At 43.8% G+C, this 20,062-nt stretch overlaps 1 protein-coding gene across 15 annotated transcripts in view; it reads right to left on the reverse strand.

Moving 5' to 3' along the window:
- The window catches only part of CELF4 (CUGBP, Elav-like family member 4), a 703,503-nt gene that overhangs the window by 65,239 nt on the left and 618,202 nt on the right, over positions 1-20,062 (reverse strand). For 14 of the 15 annotated variants that reach the window (XR_001875510.1, XM_017819033.1, XM_017819034.1 and 11 more), the window contains 3 exons: positions 18,135-18,278; positions 7,493-7,640; positions 2,083-2,232 (listed from right to left, as the gene is read on the reverse strand). Coding sequence is in view for 14 of the 15 variants with exons in the window: in XM_017819033.1 (XP_017674522.1) it covers positions 2,083-2,232; positions 7,493-7,640; positions 18,135-18,278 (442 nt within the window). In the remaining variant the exon portion in view is untranslated. The remainder of the gene's footprint in view (positions 1-2,082; positions 2,233-7,492; positions 7,641-18,134; positions 18,279-20,062) is intronic. The other variant, XM_017819031.1, reaches the window with a different exon arrangement.

Raw genomic sequence — 20,062 nt, forward strand, 5'->3', positions numbered from 1 at the left:
GGTGAGTGTTTGACCTGCCACTGTTCCCTTTACACCTCTGCTATAACTTAAGATGTCACTAAGTTATGGGGAAGCTGAGCACCGAGAAAGACAAATATATTGCTGAAGACATGCTGAGATAAATTCAAACTTTACACAGAGCAGCCTATTTAGATGTCAGCTTTACTGGCAGGAAGGAGTCTCTCTGCCTGCAGTGAAGAGGAGCAAGGATGGCTGTTACCTTTTAGTGTGTCGGGCTTTTGGTGTTTGTGCAGGGACTTACTGTGAACTGCTGGCTGAACAAGTCTCTCTGAAACTCAGAGAGAATCAGATTAAGGCCATTGACTTTTATATAATCATGGATGAAATACCTAACTAAAAGGCTTCTTTAATTATGGGGATAGTTGGGGGTAGTAACAAAAGCTCAAGTCATTAAGATTCATCTAGAAAGAACATCTTTTCTCTGATATCCACAGTAATGGATCATGGAAGATTAGCTAAAAGGAGCTAGATAAACCAGGAAAAAAGACAGACACATAAATGGATGAATAAACAGAGAGATGATAGACTGGCAAACAGGTAGAAACTGAAATAAATGGACGGTAGAACAGATGGTTATGTTTATGTAACCTTAAAGACAGCTTTCTTGATGCTGTGGTTGAGCTCACAGAGCATACTAAAGGCTCTTTGCAATCTTCTGGTGCCTTCACAAGACTCCAAAATCTCCCCTGCCCTTAAGCTGCTACAAAAACATATATACATGCCTACAACTTTCAGTAGAGTAAGTCCTTTGATTTCAATTCTGCTTAGAGATGAACTCACAACTACATATTTGCAAAGTGTTTGTTGGGAGGAGGATATTTATTTGCAAATACGTAGGTAAGGCTTTTATGTGGTATTTTTCCTTTTGGCGCATAAAGTCCCCTGTGATGATGACTCTTCTGAGTTTTCAGGACTGACAGAGATCTAAATAATTTTTTTTTTCTCAGGGGTTTTTTGGGCTTTTTGGTTGGAGCATCTGACTCAGTATTTGATTTTCTAACAGTCTAGATCAATCTATGAGCACCCCAGGGTAATATACTCCTTTGCCAGCTGGTGATTAGGATCAATTAGTAACATTTACTTAAATTTTTATTGCTATGATTGTTACTATTAGTAAGTATACAGCAATGGTAAAAAATGTCTTCCTAGCAGAAGGAAGAAGGGAGAGGGCTATTGCAAATCTTCAGAATACTGAAAAAATGCAGGTGCACATGAAGAAATGGTAAACTCCTGAGTTCTTGGTGATTGCAGCCTTAGACTGTCCATATCTTTGTAAACAGAGGCAGATACATGTCCTTTAACCTCCCTCCTTCATCCATGACTGCCAGTGCTTGCAAAATCACTCCTTCAGTGCTGGCATCTTTGAGCTAGGCACAGTCTGAATCCCAGCAGTAGTTCTCTGGCAGTGTGACACAAAAAGGTGAACCTGAGCCCATTCGGTGGCTATACTTAATGGAGCTTCAGTCTCCAGGCCTGGTAAGGCAACAGGATTTGGATGCAGTGAGCAATTCAGAGACCAATACCTGCTCTCTGCACACATGAAGCAGTTTGGGTCAGCAGACATGTGGACCCTTTGGACTCATCCTCCCAGAGCCATTTGGCTGCAGAGGAATTCCAGGAAGAGTTACCAATGGTGGGTGCTAGCAGATGCAAACAGGCTTAGCACAGCTCTTTCAAGGCCACTCAGGAGCAAGACCCTTGGGTGTAACACTAGGAGATCTACCAGCATGAACTGGTCAGGACTAAGCGCAATTTTCAGCTGAAGCAAAACATGCTGGTTGTCCTGACTATATTCACCAGACACGCTATCCAGCAACTGAGCACTCAAATATTCAGAACCGAGTTTTTTCACCTCCAACATGCCCTTGATGTTTATCATCAGATTGAACTTTTTAACTACTGTAGCTGCGTAAGACCTCAAACAGCGATGTGGGGGTGAGTCCTGATGGTGTGAGGCATAATCCCTCTGAGGTCTCTCTTGTTGGACAAAGCCTGTGGATGTGGACAGCCTTCCCTAACACTGAGGGAGCAGGTTGTGGGCACAGCATGGGTCTGGCTTACCTGGATAAGGGTGAATGCCATTAGCAAACACGGCTTCTGCAGCTGGCTGCCCATTAGCCTGCGGCGGGAGGCCAGTGAAACCATTCACCCCAATTGGAGATGGGATGCTAGGCACAGCTGGTGCAGTTATGCCAGGAGGCGTGCTTCCACCTGCAAACAGAGAGGACACAATGTCAGAGCTGGTGAGTACTGGAAACAAAAACAAGTACAAGGAGAAAACTGCTGACATAACAGCTGTGACCACCAGACAGAAACCTCCCCATAATCCAAGAAATGAAAAATCTTCCAAGCTGTTGAGCAAGTGAAGGGACTGCTTGCCATTGCTCCTCTGTTCAGGAAGCATTTAAGAAAGGCTTGCAAATCTTTCAAAATTTCTCAGCTCTACCTTTCTACAGCAGTTCCTCTCAATTTCCCTTTGGAGCTCTGTGTGTGTACTGACTTCCAGGACTACTCTCTCTACAGACTCCCAGGATACACCTTTCACATACACACTCATTCTGAACTTTCTCAGCACTAGGGATCCTTACAAGGCTTGGCAAGTTGATTCACAACCTAAAGGTAGCCAGCGATATTTTTTTTAAATGTCACTCTTTGGCTCAAACTTGACTTTATAGAGTTTTGACAGACTTCTCTCGGTGAATAGGGCAAATTCTGGGCTAGGTTTGTTCCTATCATGGAATCATACTCCTTTCTTTCTTTTCTGATGCATCCTATTGGGGACTCTAATGCTGCTGTTTCAGAAGAACAAATTAGTCTTTATATTTTGGGTGAGATCTTGTCTCCCACTGGTAGAGAATTCTTGAATTTCTGGGGACAGAATTAAATCCCTCTACTACCTCATTGTCTGCTCCTGTATCTATGTTTAAAATGACTGGACAGTCTGTTCTTCTTCTGACATAGTCAAGATAGTTTTAGGGACCAAAAATGAGTTTTCAAACATGCTGAAATAGTATTTTTCTCTTGGTGGCTGTGTGTGGGAAGTTTAACTATATAATCTTTAGCAATATCTTTCTGTGTCAGGGTATACTACTGGTAGAAAACACCATTTTTGCAGTAACCTCTTTTTTAAACCAATTGCAGATATTTTCTTCACCACAAGAGTATTCCATGATGGGTAAGTCTGGTAACACAATTTAATGACTGCTTAAATCTGTGTTGGTGCTTTAAGAAAGCCAATACAAATGGATGAGGTGGTTTAATATGTTCAGATTTGAGTAGCCCAAAAAATAGGCAGTATTTCAACTCATTTCTTATACCCTGAGCAGACAAGCTGCTGCTTCCCCTTTGCTTATTTAAATGGTGTTGGCCTTTAAAAATGCCCTCTGTGGAGGTACAGGGAGCCAGCAGTGGCAACTGAAGTCCAAAGGCAATGCTCTTAGCATATGCCATCAGCTTGCAAATCACAAAGGCTACTTAAAATTTCAGTTGCTTTTCTGGATCTCTCCTTTATTTGCATAGAAAATGTAAGTAATTTTTTTCTAAAATTGCAACAAGGGATTTGTGCTAGCTATTTTGTGCATGTCTAAGGAAGTTTAGGCACATTCATTGGAATTTTTTAATTTTCTTCTTATAAAGAACCCCCCTGGAGAGGTCAGATCTGTAGCTGGAGTAAAACTGGCATAATGCCACTGCAGAGAACAAATGGTGGTGGTGGATGCCAGTTGTGGATTTCATCCCTCGTTTGAGATCTCTTGCTGCAGCTACACCAGGTGCAGATTTACAACACAGAGGGAGGGAGGGAGGGAGGGAGGGAGGGAGGGAGAAGAGAAGGAAGGAAGGAAAACCTAAATGAAATTTCATTTCTAGCATCTCTTTGCAGTTAACAGAGTAGCAGATCCTCTGCCAGACCCACTTTTCACCCAGATTGTAGCAGAGATGGGAGAAATGTAAAACCTGAACCAAACTTTCAGAGATGTTAAATTAATTGCCTCACAACTACGGGTGGTGTGTGAGATAAACCTGAGTCTTGATGGAGAACTGTTAAAATGGCAGCAAACAGCATTAAATTTTTTCTGGTCTGAATTACCCACTGGGACTGCCTATCACCACCCACACTGACTGCAGGCCAGCCAGGTGACTATATTAAATGAGAGGTCTGACTTTTGCATGGTCACAGCCAGATAAGATGGATATTGTCTCTCATCTGTTAGATTTGGCTGGATCCAAAACTCTCTGAGTTTGTAGGTCCCATAAGCCTGAATGAAGTCATGGCCGTGTCACAAGGAACCCTCTCTCCTAGAGGTGGGACACACAGGAAACCAGCTGGATTAGAAGCCCTGAAGATATCAGCATAGAGGCTGAGCCAATACCTCCAATGCCTCTAGGACTCCTGGGTTACCAGCATCTTTTTTTCTAGCACAATTTTTCTTTTGCTTAGGAAAGATCAAAACACTTCCTTTTTACTTTTTCAATGTTCCAAACACTTTTTCTGACGCCTGTTTTTTTTTTTTTCAGAGAACTTTGAAATATTTCATTTTCATTCCAAGGCAGAACAAAGATATACTTCAATGACTAGAAATCCTGCTATGAAGCAGAATGATCATTTTCCATTTGGCTTTCTGAATGCTAACAAAAACCAGCAGGAGAATTCATGTTAGGCTTCAGATATCTCCTGGCCACTCAGAAATCGCTGCTAGTGTTGTAGGCTTGCTTGCTCAGAAATTATGTGAAACATTTTCTATGCATCTTATAACATGCTTTGTGAGTGTTGTAGTAATACAAGGAGTAATTTCAAAGTCTAAACATTTCTCCTAAGGAATAATTGTCAATGGATATTTCCACAACCCACCACAGAGGTTTTTCGTGAAGGAAGTTACTCATTCAAGGTAAATCTGCAATAATACCAAAGTGAATAGGCTCTGTGATTGAAAATATGTCATTAGGAGAGTGCAAAATTGGCCACCATGAAAGACATCAGGGGATCATCTAAACCAGCATCTTATTTTCAATAATGACCAGTCATGAGTGATCCAGAGAGCATGTAAAAAACATGAGTTTCCTCTCCTGTATTCTGACAGTGAGAGTTTAACAGTCCCCTCATCCTGTCAAACACTGAAACTGCCTGCCCAGGGAAGTGATGGAGTCACCATCCCTGGAGATATTTAAAACGTGTAGACGTGATGTTTAGGGACACAATTTAATGGGGAACATGGTATTGCTGGGTTAATGGTTGGACTTGATGATCTTAAAGATTTTTTACAACCTAGGTGATCTAGGATTCTGTGACTCTGAAAGGCACTGGTGACAGCAGAAGAGGAGCAGTTTATAGCAAAGAAGAGCTGGGATGCTTTTTGTGTGCTGGATATCATGGTAGGCACATAATTTGGCTGTTTTACAGGTATTTTCGGATCTATTGCACAAAACTCAGTCGTTTTCAAGACTTATACGTATGCAAAACAGCTTGTGCTCTTTTGTGGTGGGTCCATCACAAACCACTGCCTGGATTCAACTTTCCAGACCCTGACAACATTTGAATTCCAGACAGTCTTTGTTTGATGTTCTTTCTGCTCCCACCAACACAAAACAAATCTAGCTAATGCAAATATGATAATCTTTCCAGCAGTGGGTTTAAAGGGTGCACATATAATTAAGCCACTTTTCTGTTTGGTTTTGCAGTAGCTCCATCGACTCATTGTTTATACTTTTATCATTGTGTAAACATATATTTCGAAATGTGTGTGGTATAAGATTTTTGAGTCAAGTGCTTTTCCTTGGGTCTCCATAAGTTCATGTGGAATGAGATCTGTCTTCCTTTCTCTTCCTCTCCCCCCCACTTATATTCTAATACAAGCAAAGGAAAAGATATGTATATGATCCAGTAGCTGCTGATGCTGTTCCCAGCTACAGATTGCAGAGAGTTGCTGTGTGCAGTCAGGGATATTTCCTTTGGCAGACAGGTTAGCACAGCTCAGTTCATTAGGATCAGTGCCCAAACCTGCATTGCTTTGGTGCCTTAATTCCCTGCCATCCAATGTTTCTCAACCATCAGGCATCTTTCCTGACTGCTTTGTCAGATGGCACTTTCCCACTCCAGGGCTGGTGCAGATCTCTCTATATTCAGCAATGAAGCTGCCTTTTTCCTCTCTTACTGCTCTGCTCTGGAGTCCCAGTTCCTGGTCTGCCCAACACTGCCTGCACCATAGTAGGCTCAGACATATCTGACTCCTTCCATGTCTCATCCCAAACCTTTATGAAGCTGGTCCTCTCCAGGCCAGCTGGATGCTTCCAGGTTCACACAAGGGCACTGGTGTGCCACATCTTTCTGAGTACAGTCCTATTCCCTTTACCTCTCATAGAAACAAGCTATGTCACCCCAAGGACCCTTTTATCCCAGCCTGTCTCTTAGAAATGGCCCTCTGAAGATGTACCTTTGAGAGTTCTGCTCCCCTACCAGACTGTGGTAGATTGCAAGGCTTTCCAAATTCTCATGTCTTTCAAGGTTTGGTCCCACTTTCCTGCTTTCCTACTTCACTGCTGTTAGGCCATGTATCACTCCATGACTACCAGGCTTGATCATTCCTTGACCTTTTCCTGCCCAAATGATATCCCTGTGCTTCAAGCCCCAGGAAAGACAGACCTGTTTGCATCTCAGCTTATTTCTCTGCCCATGGAACTACATATTGCAGCTCCTAGAATGGGCTTCTCACAGCCTAGACAGATCCTGGCAGCCCTTCACTGACTACCTGTCTCTATTTCAGCAGCCTGAAACCCTCTCACCAAAGGTCTTCATTCCAGATAGGACCAGATATCTTCCCTAAATACCTACTGTCCTATCGCATAATAGGGGAATGGCTTATGTGTCCCAAAGGCAAAACTCATCTTGTTAACGATAATGCATCTCACCACCAACCCTATTTTGTTTGTCTTTAGACCAGCCTGGCTGTGACAGCACCAGCACTGACCAGCTGGACACATATATACACCAATAAACCAGTGCAGGACACTGCAGAATGTTTTATGACATTTGGAGGGTGCTCAGACACAAAGAAAAGTTGTGTGTGGGATAAAACTGAGAAGGAAGTGTCACAGAATCATAGAATTGTTAAGGTTGGAAAAGACGTCTGAGATCACAGAGTCCAACAATTAACCCAGCACTGCCAAGCCCACCACTAAACCAAGTCCTAAAGTGCCACACCTACACGTCTTTTAAACATCTCCAGGGATGGACACTCAACCACTGCCAAGGGCAGCCCGTTACAAAGAAATCTTTTCCAATACCCAGTCCAAACCTCCCCTGGTGGAACCTGAGGCCCTTTACTCTGGTCCTGTCACTTGTAACCTGGGAGAAGAGATCGATGCTCGCCTGGCTGCAGGTGGCTATAACAGAGAGCTAATATGTCCTGCCAGGTCTCCTCTGGGATGGGACCCAATCTTCCCACCCTTTTCCCTCTCCACCCCTCTGTCCCCTTACCTGAGGTTGGTGTCATGGGGGCGGCTGCCAGGCCGTTCATGTTCAGAGCTGCCATCTGCTGCATCTGGGCCGCGGCAAAGGCTGCCATGGGGTTCAGGTATCCGCCCTGCGCCACCGAGGCCATGATCGCGGCCTGCTGCTGCATCAGCTGGAACAAAGAGAGCAGGGAAAAAATATCACGCGGTCACTGGCTGGGCAGCCTGTGGCACCAGCATCAGGGTGTGGGCCTGGTGAGGGTGTGATGCACCCCTCTCTTTTGAGATGTCAGCACACTGTGCCTGTGGTACACCCCAGACGTGGCCTTCCTCCTCGCTACAGGAGCTGGAGGCAAAGGTTATCTTTTCATCTTGGAGTCTTTGTGGTCCCCATCCCCTCCATGTGTTCCCCCAGTGTGGAGATCTCCCGTGAGCTGGACACAATCCTCTGACTCCCTGCTACTTTTCTGAGAAGAAGGGCAGACAAAAGACTTTATACATAGAAAAGACTATATACTACCTGAGCAAAGAGGTTTCACGGCTTACATTGCTTATATCAAAGTTCTGGGAAAGCCCTGGTGGTTAATGATGGGAGACCAGTGTATATAGGGAATGTGGATTCCTTCTCGAAAGCAGAAAGCTTTCTGCTATCCTGGCTAGTTCTCTAGGGATAACCTGACTTTTTTCCATCTGTCAGTGAGAAAAATCACTTTTTCTGAGGCTGCTAGGAAGTGTATGGTGGGTACAGAGCAAAACCATGACCAAACCTTTTGACCAGATTATGGCACATATTTCCAATACAACCAAGCAGAGACCTCCAGAAAAGCTGTACAAGAGAAGGGAGCTCCCCTACTTTAGCAAGATTAATATTGCCTAATGGGAAAACCCCTTTCCCATGTTTTTGATCTGGGCTGACTTCCTCTATTAATTTTTTTCCAGAAAGTGGTCAAAATACTGCTTGTTTCAGGGCACCTACCAAAAGCAGAAATAAGTAACCCAGGCTATGTTTTCAAGCATTATGGGGGTAAAAATTTTGAAGCAGAAGGCTGGTGAATGGTTGTACATGCTGGAAATGCTTCTTTCATTAAAACCAGACTTTGTTATCATTATGTTACACTCCAAACCTAGCACACAGATGGTGCAGTTCACGTGTACAGTATGGCTGCAGTGGGCTTATAAAATGTTCCTGGTGTGAAGGATAAGACAGTTTGGTTGAAGCTGCCTCTTGTCTCCTTCCCTGTAGCTGTACAAAGAGTCAGACAGGGTACGTCCGAGTATCCAATCCCCAGCAGTGACCAGTGGTGGATGCTTAGAGATGGTATGGGGGAAAAAAGATGCACAGAGAGTAAAACCTTACTCTGTACATTGCCGAACCTCTGGTAATCTGTGCCTTAATGATAATAGTGGAAAAGAAAAATGTTTTCCTGTAGTGATTTTAGAAGTGACTCATGTCTGTGCTGTCTCCAGAATTGGAGTAACTCTGTTTTGCTGCTGTCTGTCATTTTACTCTCTCTCCCATCAAGAAATCACCTTCTGACGCTGTTTTTTAAGCACATGGGACATGCTTCTCAGCATTAAACAGATCTCAAAAGTCATGGCAAGGAACACACTGTTCCCTACTGTTAGCTTTAATACAGAAATAACAGCTAAATTAGCTATTCATACACATACGCACTAAAAGAAACCAATGAGTGCCTTGAATGAACCCTTGAAAATGAACTGTACTCATTCAAATACTGAAACTTGTCACCACCAGCAAAAGGGTGCTGTGCCACTGACCTGCTGAATAACCACGCATATGTTGTGGAAACTTGCCTTGGTTTCTCCAGCAATAAAATGGGACACAGGATACCTGCCTCCCCACACAGGAGTGCCTTCAGATCTACAGATAAAAAGTGTTGTATCGGACTTGAGTATTATTATTTTTTGAAGCCTAATGCAGATTGGAGGCAAAGGGGTGGCTTTTCCTTTGATTTTTAATTACCCTTTTTTATTATACCCTGCATAAGACACTTTCACATTTTAATTAGTGATATCCTGTTCTTTGTAATTACTGATGGAGTGATTAGACAATCTTTTCTATTATAGCACAATGCTGATTCCCCTTTAAGGAATACATTTGTTTCTAGACATTATTTGGGTTTATTCTGCAGAAAAGGTACTGAGCAGGGGATTTTAGAAAGTATGCCAATGAAGTGAATGAAGAAGGGGAAATCCATCCATCTTTAACACTGGATTGACTCCAGCACTAGGTGTGCTGACTCATATCTCATTTTCTGTGCTGGGTATTTTTACCCAGGACAGAGGAGGCTGGTTGCAGAAATGATGGCCAAGATCTATGCCTATAGGATCTCTGTAGCTCTGCAGACCCAAGTAACATCTCTCTGAGATGGATGCAGTTGCAAGGGCTGGGAACATTCCCAGTCTGGACCTTGACAAGTTTTCTCTGCTTTTCTCCAAAAGTGACCAGAGCTGCATGAACAAGCCCACCTCAGAACAGAGAGTGATGTATGGTTGGTTGTATGTGTGCCATAGTCTTGCTGGCAGATATCAGCCTGGTATTTGAACCAGAGACATTCTAGAGCAGGCAGAGGACTATGTTTTTGGCATTTCCCACTGTCAGGTTCAGTAAACTAAATGCAGATCGGGTTTGCTGTGAGCTGGTCACCCACCATGGTTGATGTGAAAACAGGCAGAGGAATCTAGGTCAAGATTCATCTCTCCCTTCTGTAGCCAAATGCCTCTGGGCAGATGGATTGCAGCTTTGTTTCTCCCTGTGGACTGGATGTGGAACCTCAATTGATTGGTTCAGCTGCACCTACCAACACAGTCAGATGAAATCATTTCCACCCCTTACCTGGTCCTCAGCAGATATTTTTGGAACTTGGTTCACATCCATTTAAAAGAAAGGTGTTAATCCCATTTTTTGTTTCACCTGTGCTGCTGAGAAACAGGGCTCTATCTAAAAAGTTGCTGCATTGGCAATAGTAGTACAAATGATTCTAGTGCTCCAAAGAAAATCCCCATTTTGCACTCAGCAGAGCTACGCAGTCACTTGTGACATTAATTATGGCTATGCAACTTTTTCTCCTGCTTATGGATGTCTCTAAGCTGTTCAGAGTTAACAATGGCAGGTGCTCCTCCTGTTTGCAAATCAGGTAACCTCAGTGTGTCACTTCTTGTGCTCTTGGAGGGATTATAAATTTGCACTGGAAGGTGCATGTTTGCAGAGTATGCCTTGGCTACATTCATGTTCCTTTTTGCAATGCAATGTCATTCATGCCCTTCTGTCACGGACCTTTGGAGAGAAGAAGGTATTTTCTCTCTCCTTATGAGAAGAACTAGATGTTCCTAATCTACTGATCTGTGCTGAAGGTGCAGGGTCTGCAGTTTAAGCCTGGTGAATTTCAGTGAAATGGTCACTTAAAACTGGCCATACTCCCACAGAGACTGAATTAGGACTGTGAGGAGTAAAGAGGTTAAATTTAGCTTAGGGTTAAAAAGCTAATGCAGTAAAAATAAAGTCCTAAACTGTGTTTTGGTAAACTAGATCAAGTGCTTCGGCTACAACAGAGATCCTGCAGAGAGCAGGATCACCCACTTTCTGTTATGCTCAGTGCTCTGTGGAGGTACTCTCCAAGATGTCCTAGAAAACTAGCATACTGAAATAAGCTGGAGCCCTTCATATCATGACCCAAAAGACACAGAGTTCACTGCAGTCTCTGGGTTAACCTAGGGTTACCTGGAGCTGGGAGGAGTAGAGCTTCCCACATCTGAACAGAGATGTGTACCCCCGTTAACTGGCTTTGCTACTTTGGCTAGAGAGTGGACCTCAACTTGTCCTAAAACTGTCTGGACATTTCAACTCTTGACAACCCTCCTGTCTCCTTTCTAAGATCACAGGTCCCATTCACACCTGTCCTGCTTTTGTTGGATGTGCTCAGGGGTGAAGGTTAAGGGGGAACAAGAGGGAGCTCCCACCCAGCCCAGTGGTCAAAACCTGACTGAGTGCAGTGGCACAATGCAGGTAGGAGGACAGGAACTCAGTCACCTTGGAAGAAGTTGACAGGATAAGATCTACCTCCTCCCCTCCCAGGATGGCTTCAGGGAAATTTACAAAAGAAGAGCAAGTCCTGTAAGGGTCACCAGTCTTCCTTATAAAACCTCCAGGGCATTCCCAGTGAAAGTCACCCCACTCCTTCCCCAGCTCCCCCCGGAAGACAAATGTCCCATCCACTCTCTTTTCACTTTGAAAGAGACCCAACGTATGGTCCCAGTTAATAAAACTGTAGAAAGTGAGGCAGTGACCCCACCAGAGGCAAATCAATAGCAGCAGGGCCCCTGGGTATTGTGTACTTTAAAATATGCCATTTGAAATGCAGATTTTCCCTGCCTGGGCTGGGGCTACAGAGCACTAATCAGGAAGACAGCAGCCTTATTGTCTCAGACTGATCCAAGGGGATGTAGAGGAGCTTTTCTCTCCCTTAGCTGAAAGGACGTATTTCCTTTTGCTTCTCTTACTTCCTTGGCATGACCTTTGCCTCAGCATTTAGAGCCTTTTCCCATCCATTTTAAAGATTCATTCCTTCTTTCCTGCTAACTTTTCTTTTGCTCAAATATTTATCTCCTGAGGAGACCAGGAGATGCTACCAGACTGGTTCCTCCCACACCTCAAGACAGCACCTCAAGAGGTAGAGAACCTGCAGTTGCCATCCCAATGCTTGAGAACTGGTGGGGCAGGTGGAGAGGCGCTGGTAAAGCCATCCAAACCATGGGAAGGGGTGGCAATGATGGTTGATCAATAGAGGGAGATGGAAGGATTTGTCTCACACACCTTTTTACTACCTTGAGTTGCAGCTGTACTCAAGGGCAAGAAATACTCTCCTTTTTCTTACAGGAGGAACAATTGCATGGAGACATGAAGGAACTTTCTCAAGGTCAAAAACTCCTGCTGGAAATAGGACAAGAAAGCACAGCCTGCCTTGCTCAGCCCCCAAAAGAAATGCGTGTGAAAATTAAAAGGGGAAGAGGAGAAAGGAGGATTATTTCCGATGAACTCTTTTTGAAATACTGTGATCATTGCCCTTGGAGAGGTCTTACTCTGAATGATGTGATGACCTTCCCCTTTTTTTTCAGTGTTATTTGCCATCCTTGTCTCTTAACGACATGATTTTTTTTTTGACTTTTAACATTCTTCATTTAGAATAATAAAAGTAATAACAGCATCCCACACTTCCCACATCTAACAATCTATATAGACACTTAGCTAATGAATCCTCATGGTAACCCCGTGATAGAAAGAGCTAAGCAAAGTGATCAACCAAGCAGCAAGAGGACTCATATCTGGTAAAGTCACAGAATTGGCAAATTCATGTCTGTTTTACCTAACTGGCCATTAGGAGGTAAAACTAAAAATACCTTTCAAGCCTTCAAACAGGCAGAAGATGATTGGTAAAAAAGCCAAAATAGTCTTTCATATATTTTTAATGTCTTCAAGAAAACAGAAATTTCTGTTTTGAAAGTAAAATTTAAATTTAATTAAATTTTTTTTTAAAAATCAAACAAATGTGCAACACCTGTATTCATGTGCCTTAGTGTCTTTCCAGTCTGATACACAACAGTTCAGGTTTCTGATTTCCTGTGAACTGTGGAAAAAACCCAAAGCCTAAAAAAGATTGTACAGAGAGCCCAAATGTGAGTGTTCATTATTTCTGAATTACCAGGGAGCTGGTGGTCAGAAACATGGTATTAGCACTGCTACAGAGTATTATGGCCTCAAAATAGCCTCCTCTCCTGGAACAGATCAGAGCAAGTGATTTGCGTACCAGGTAGTATTTACCAAATATACCGTCTCATTTTGGCTATTTAAATGTAATAACTATTATATCCAGAAGATAGCCTATAGTCAGTAATTTTCCCCCAATTTCATAGGGCTAGCTGATTTTTTTTTAAAGTATCTTTCCAAAATAATTTCACAGTACAAATTGAATAAATTTAGGAAGAAGAGATCCTTCCCATCAGCACTACCTCAGATTATTTAGCAGAAATATCCTTTCATCTCCACAGGAGCTGGACAGCGAGGTAGAAGGGGATACCTAGGCTTTTGTGTCAGTATGGTAGTCATTGCTGCCCTAACTTCCCAAGAAGACCAGCTGTGATGATGACTGATAGCTCTGCTGTGCTGGACATTCCTAGATTTGTTGCAGTTTTTGTCTGGAGTTTGGGAGCAGCAGCCATTTGTACTTTTTCAGAGTGAGGGGAGCCGGGATTTACCGATGGGAAAGGACTTGCTCCAGGCCAGAGAGTAAATGCTAGGATTGCCTATGTTGTCTCTGTCCCAGTCTGTCTGTTTTTACTCACAAACTCTATGCCTATCCCTGCCGCAGGGTTCAATCAGTCCCAAGGCTGGAGTTTGGCCAGAAGACCATGGCTAACACTCCCACCCCATTTTTTATGCAAACTTGATTTACGACTTTGATCTTATCTTAAATAATTTAAAAATTAAATAATTTATAATGTATCTGTCACTTTCCAAGGCTCTTTCCTTTGTTCTTGCTTTGCTCTTCTGCATTTTCCCATCTCCCTAACCCTTTTTTGATCTGTGAACATTTCCTTTCTGTGTGGTGGGGCATCACTGACACGAGACAGCTCCTAACTATTCCTTGCCACTTTCTGCACAGAAAGACCTACAGGAACTTTTGCTACCATTGTTTGTTTGGGCCAGGATTGTACTACCACTATTCACAGTCTGTTTTGATTTTCACTGCTTGTGATTTTGGGCTTGGCCATCCCACCTCTTACCAAGATCTAAGAAGGTGTGCTGCGCTCCTCTGAGGTGGAGTGTGTCTCTGCAGGTTCACTCTTGTCTGGCAGCAAATCAAGGTGGTGCCAGCTAGCATCACTCTCCTCTCCAGACTGAGTTCAAATCTATAACTCAATCTGGGCTTAACTTAGACTGCAGAAACAGTTATCAACACCCAGCTGGTGTATATTCACAGTAACCCAACACCAAAAAGAGCTGATGCTCTGTACACGTGTGAAATAAAAAAAAATAATTGCCCCATAAAAGGAGAAGTTAAATGAGTATGGGAATATATTGCTAAAAAGAAAAAACCTAAAACAAACAAACAAACAAACAAAAGACAAACAAACAACCCCCCCCAAAAAAAAACAATTCCAAAAAACCCCACCAAACCAAACCAACCAAACAAAAAGAACAAACCACCAGACTCTGAAACAAATTAGTGTAGGGCCTCTGGGAGCTTTAGGAAGCCATGAAATTTGACTTGCCTTGAGCTGCATACAAAGGAGGTGAAGTGAGTCTGGTGTGGCTTTCTGTGTCACTGAAACAGCACACAGGGTTGGTGCCAAGCTTTGTCTGGTCTGCTTGCAGGTGGCACATGAGGAGAGGATGGAAAACCGCACACAGTGAAGTCCCTTTGCTTCCTCATATTTTTTACCTCTGGGTCTGAGGCCATATGGCTGCTGAAACCGAGGACTGGTTGCTTGGCTGATGTGAGGCTGCCACTGCTATCAAGGTTAAAGTTGTTTAAGCTGAGGCTAAGTGGGTTGACAGCGTGCAACAGCAGTAGGGAGCGAACTGTGACATGGCCAGTTGCTGAGCTGTAAGGCAGGTAGCTTAGGGAGGAGCTGGGGCCCAAATCAGTCCTGATGGCAACACTGAAGACTGTCAGTCAAACACTGATGGATTGAGATCCTCGTTGCTTCTCCTCAGAGGGTTTGCAAACCTACAGGTGCCCATCAATCTATCATGTGTGTTTCTGATGCACCGGCCACCTTGATGGATTGAGACCTTTTTGCAGGAGCTAATCCAGTCACAGTGATGTGCAAGATGCTTCTCTGGGGCAAATACAGCAAGAAACTGCAGCATATGGGACTTGAACAACTTCCTCTCTGGGGACAGACCATTAGAAACTATTGATAAACTGCTGTCATAGGATTGCTTGAGAAGTCTTACATGGAGACATGAGTCAGGTGTGGACTGCAGGGGGATAGCTGAGAGTACAGACTACAAGTATGAATTAGAGAGCCTAATGTCTCCTGCTTGTTCTGACCTTACTACCAAGCACTGAGACACTTCTTGGACTTGTGTTACTGCCCTACCACTGTGTGAAAACTTGGAGGGACTGCGCAAGAGAGAGCCGTGTCCCTGAGGGAGAAGAGGAAATAAATAAATCTGATCATCAGCTTTACTTGTACATGTGGAAACAAGGCCAGGGAGTCAAGTAATTCACTGAGTATCACAAGAGTTGCTGGTGGCCGTGGCATCACCCATCATGACAGTCCTGATCCTGATGTTTCACCTTCCCCCCTCTTGACTTGCATTAGCTCTTTGACTCCATTTTGGGCCGAATAAAACTGCTCTCTCCCTTTTCCTCTTCCTTATCGATCCCTCCATCTCCTGCTGGCATTTGTGAGGTGCCAATCACCTTGATATATAAGAGCCAGCAGTCTGAGGTGGATTAATCAGGACTGAGGGAACGCCACAGAGCCTCGAAGCTCCCTTCCTTCCCTTTCATGTGAGACTGTGAGATGAAACAGATAGGGAGGCTGATTGAGAGACAGCATCTGAGCACACTCTGGGTGTACAGGCGCCAAACGGGAATGTGATCCCATCATTTAGACAGCTCTGAAGTCCCCAGGGTAATTGGTGTCACCAGCTTGTCATATCCAATGGGTCAAGATCTAAAACTTATTCTTTCCCCATTGTTAGCATACTTATCAGGGGAAAAAAAAAAGATAATGGGTCCAATTCTGCTTTCGCAGAAATCAATATGAAAAATATTCATTTGTTTCAATGGATGGGAGCAGACCAGGAATTCTTTTCACTCTTCCTTCAGCCAGAAATCCTCACCTACCATCATAAAATACCTGTATTATCTGGTGAGAAATGCAGGGAACTTTTGTCATGTAAGGGAGCAGACTTGCATTCTCTCATATCAGGATTAGCGTAGGCTGGAAATTAGAAGAGTTACTCTAGATTAAAAATAATGCAAGAAGAGTTTTTGGGCCAGAGCATGAGGACAGTGGCGTCTTTACCATCTCTCCAGCTGCCTGATCAATGCCTGTAGAGTAACACTGAAGCCACATCTCCTGCCTGACAACCTCTGCAAATGTTCATCCCAAGGTACTCGTGGGTTGCCTCCTGTTAATCTCTCTGATATGTAGGTGCAAAAATCCTGCATCCCTCTGCCAGGCTGCTGACCACTGACCTGGGCTCAGATGGGATTTACTGTCTCTTTTCCAACTCCTGCAGCCTGCCCTGGCCAGGAGGACAGTTAAACACAGTCAGGCTGGGGAGGAAACAGTTCTTCTGTCATATGAGGAAGGGAGAAGGGGACAAAGGAAGAGACAGAGATTGACTTAGTCTGGGAGTAAAAATGGAGATGGAAAAAAAGAAGTAAACATTTTTCTAGACAAGAGTGAATTAAAAAGTCCAGAACTACACCAAGAGGTGAAGCTGAGAGGAGAGGGGGAACTTCTGTGCAGCTCTACAACACATCCTCACACCTCTGCATGGCTCACACGAGGGGTAGACAGGGTTGTACCAAGGGTTCAGTGAGGCTCAGGACCCCCAGAGAAGGATAGAAATTTTCAGATCTTCAAGTTAACAAACAAACATGGGCATGTGATGAGACCAACAAATGGTACCAACAAATGATAAAGAAACAGTCAGGGAAGAAAGCAAAGCCTGGTGGTCAGTGCACTGAAGGAAGTATGGGTACAGCAGAGTGTGATTCCTGAGCTGGCCCTGTAAACCTCAGGCAAGGCATTTGGTCTCTTGTTCAGGAATATGTTACTCTGGAAAATTGTACTTCCCTCCTGTACACAAATCTTGCAGAGTACAAGGGGACCACATTTTGCCACCAAACAGATGAAGCACTCAGATACACTGCCTGCAAATGTGCTCTAGAGGAGGCAACAAAATCACTGGGCAGTATTGTGTCTATTGTGTCTGCCTCCTGCAGGCATCACCTCTACCTGCCTCTGAAATACCTGACAGAGAGTCCAAGTTACCCGACCTCAACCTTGTCTTGCAGGTCCTTGTTAATTGTAGCCTAAGAAATAGTACTAATGCCAGAGACATCAATTTCAGGGCATCATCAAAAGCCCAGCTCCCTGTACAATCACATCTTCTCAGGGACCCAGTGTCCAGGTTTGGTATGTACATAAAGTACCTGAAGCAACTCCAACAGGACTTTTTCCCAGTGCACTTAAATCATACTGTTTTGGGAAGCCAACACTGTATATGTGCATATCTGCTTGTCCATTTTGTTATTATCTAGCATGCTTTCATGAACCTAAAAACATTTCTGTCAACAACTGCCATTTCATCCTGTGGTCACTCCAAGGTACCCAGAAGCCACATGATGACATGAGGAAGAGAACTAGGAAAAACTGAATTCAGGCTTATTTTATCCAGATGCTCAAAGGCTAGTTGTGCTTTTATTTTACAGCAATGGCTTAGACCCCATAGGAAGTGTTTTGCATGGGTCCACACATGATCGTGGTGTGGTTACTACTGGAATTGGCTACTGCTAGAACTGGCTACTGCAGCTCTGAGACTTGCCTGGGAGATTCCCTTGTCTGCCCTGGATAATATTCCCAATTCCATGAACATGTGTAGAGTCAGGGTCTATACTTACTGCCTGTGCATAGGCGCCGTAAGCCCCAAACTGGATGGCCATGGGGTTGAACATGCCCATTTGTCCTGCCATTTGCTGCATGCGCCTCATTGTACGCTCCTTGTCCGTGTCCGCAAACTTCACCACCAGGCTTGAAGAGGCTCCCTGCAGGACAGGAAACAAAAGGACACACAAGAGGGAATGAGCTAGATACACACTTGCTCACCAATCCATACGTGTAATACAGACTTGGTACAACAAAATTCTGCTGGAGCTGACTTTTTCCATGCAAAAAAAATCAGGTTTTTGAATTTGACCCTTGCAAGGGGCTGAGAGCATCAGGAAGGAAGTAAAGGACCCAGGAGGGTGAATGCCAGCAGCCTGTTTCCTAATTTCCTGTTAAATTCAAAGTCCTAGTCTGTCGTTCATGTTCCCTCTGTAAAAGTTTTTGCCTTATTCTTTCAACCTTCAGGCCCATTAGGTTGTCCTCATCAGAGGACAAAGATCTGAACTCAGTGCAGCAAAATGTAAGAGGCTTTGCTGAATGAATGCGGTAGGATTTGTGGACCAATTTGTTTTGGTGGAATGTGCAAGGTTTCTGCATTCTAGACCCCTGAACTGGATCACCCTTTCATACTGCTCTCTTGTAACCCATACTGAGAAATCTCTGCCCCGCCTTGGAGATGAGAGTCAGTATCGTGGGCGGAGTGTATGTATCATCATGAAACAACATCTCTTCTGCACTGTTAAATTAGGGGAGGAAAAATAGTACCTGATGGGCCTGAGTTTCCTCTTAGAAAATAGAGACTACTACACAAACTCCCACAGTTAAAGTTACACATCTCCAGGAAAGCTTTATGATATTAGGATTTTGTCTACAGTCTACCAGTCTACCAGTCTTTGTCTACCAGTCTTTGTCTACCAGTGCAGAACTACAGATGACCATCAGAACTGCCTGCAGAAAACTGTGAAAAACATAGTGCTTTTGGGGATGAAAGAAATCCCTCTCCTTCCCAGAATGAGATGAAAGGTCAGTAGCTGCAATCCTTACATTTCTAATAGGAGACAGAGATGGGAAGAAACAGATCTACTTAGGAAGGAAGGCACTGGTATTTTTTTGTCTTGCTCCAAGGAAGTCCCAACTTCATGGGTTGGTTGACTCCCCACAGGGTGTTCTCCCTGAGGATGGAGGAGATGCAGAGAGGAGAGAATCTGGCCACTGCCTTGGCAGCAGGGGACAGTTGCCTCGGTACCTGGGCTGCCATCGAGCCTGGGGAGAACAGGTGAGCTGTCAGGAGGCTGACAAAAGGCAGCTGAAATCATTGTGCTCCCATGGTACACTTCCCTTTTGACAAACTGGTATTCATTGTTGGAAATATAGTCAGCTGGAAATTACCAGCTCAGCCTCTGGCTGTGGGACTAGAGGAAGACCAGCTCCATTGCCAGAGGAGCTGAGATATTTCAGAACCCTCTTTTTTCTAACAGAGGTGGATTTTCTCAGATTGTACAGGAACAATATTATTAACTGGCTTGCATGCACTCCTATGTAACTGCAAGCACAAAAAATGGTCTCTGTGAAAGCCGAGTTGCTCTGCTACAAACTGGGAAGAATGTAGTAAACCACAGATATGGATGTACATATATATAAGTCTGAGCTATACATATTCAATAGCCTCTCCAGATCCTCGGTTATGAATAAAGACTTGAGGAATTAACTTGCTAAAAAAAGACCCCAACAATCTGAGGCCACACAATGAGCAATGTTCCCCCGGATTAGCAGTCTGTTCTGGGAGAAAGTGATTTTCATTGGTAAAGAATCTTTCTTTTTGACCCGTTAGTCTCTCTCTAATAAATCTATAACCTGCTAACACAATGTGGTGAAGAGCAAGGTTTTGAAAAAAGTGCTTCAGGAAAACAAAGGGACGGAGAGATGAATGCTCCATTCAAGG

This window comes from Lepidothrix coronata, unplaced genomic scaffold (genome assembly GCF_001604755.1).
Source record: "Lepidothrix coronata isolate B3197 unplaced genomic scaffold, Lepidothrix_coronata-1.0 Scaffold72, whole genome shotgun sequence".
Classification (NCBI taxonomy): domain Eukaryota; kingdom Metazoa; phylum Chordata; class Aves; order Passeriformes; family Pipridae; genus Lepidothrix; species Lepidothrix coronata.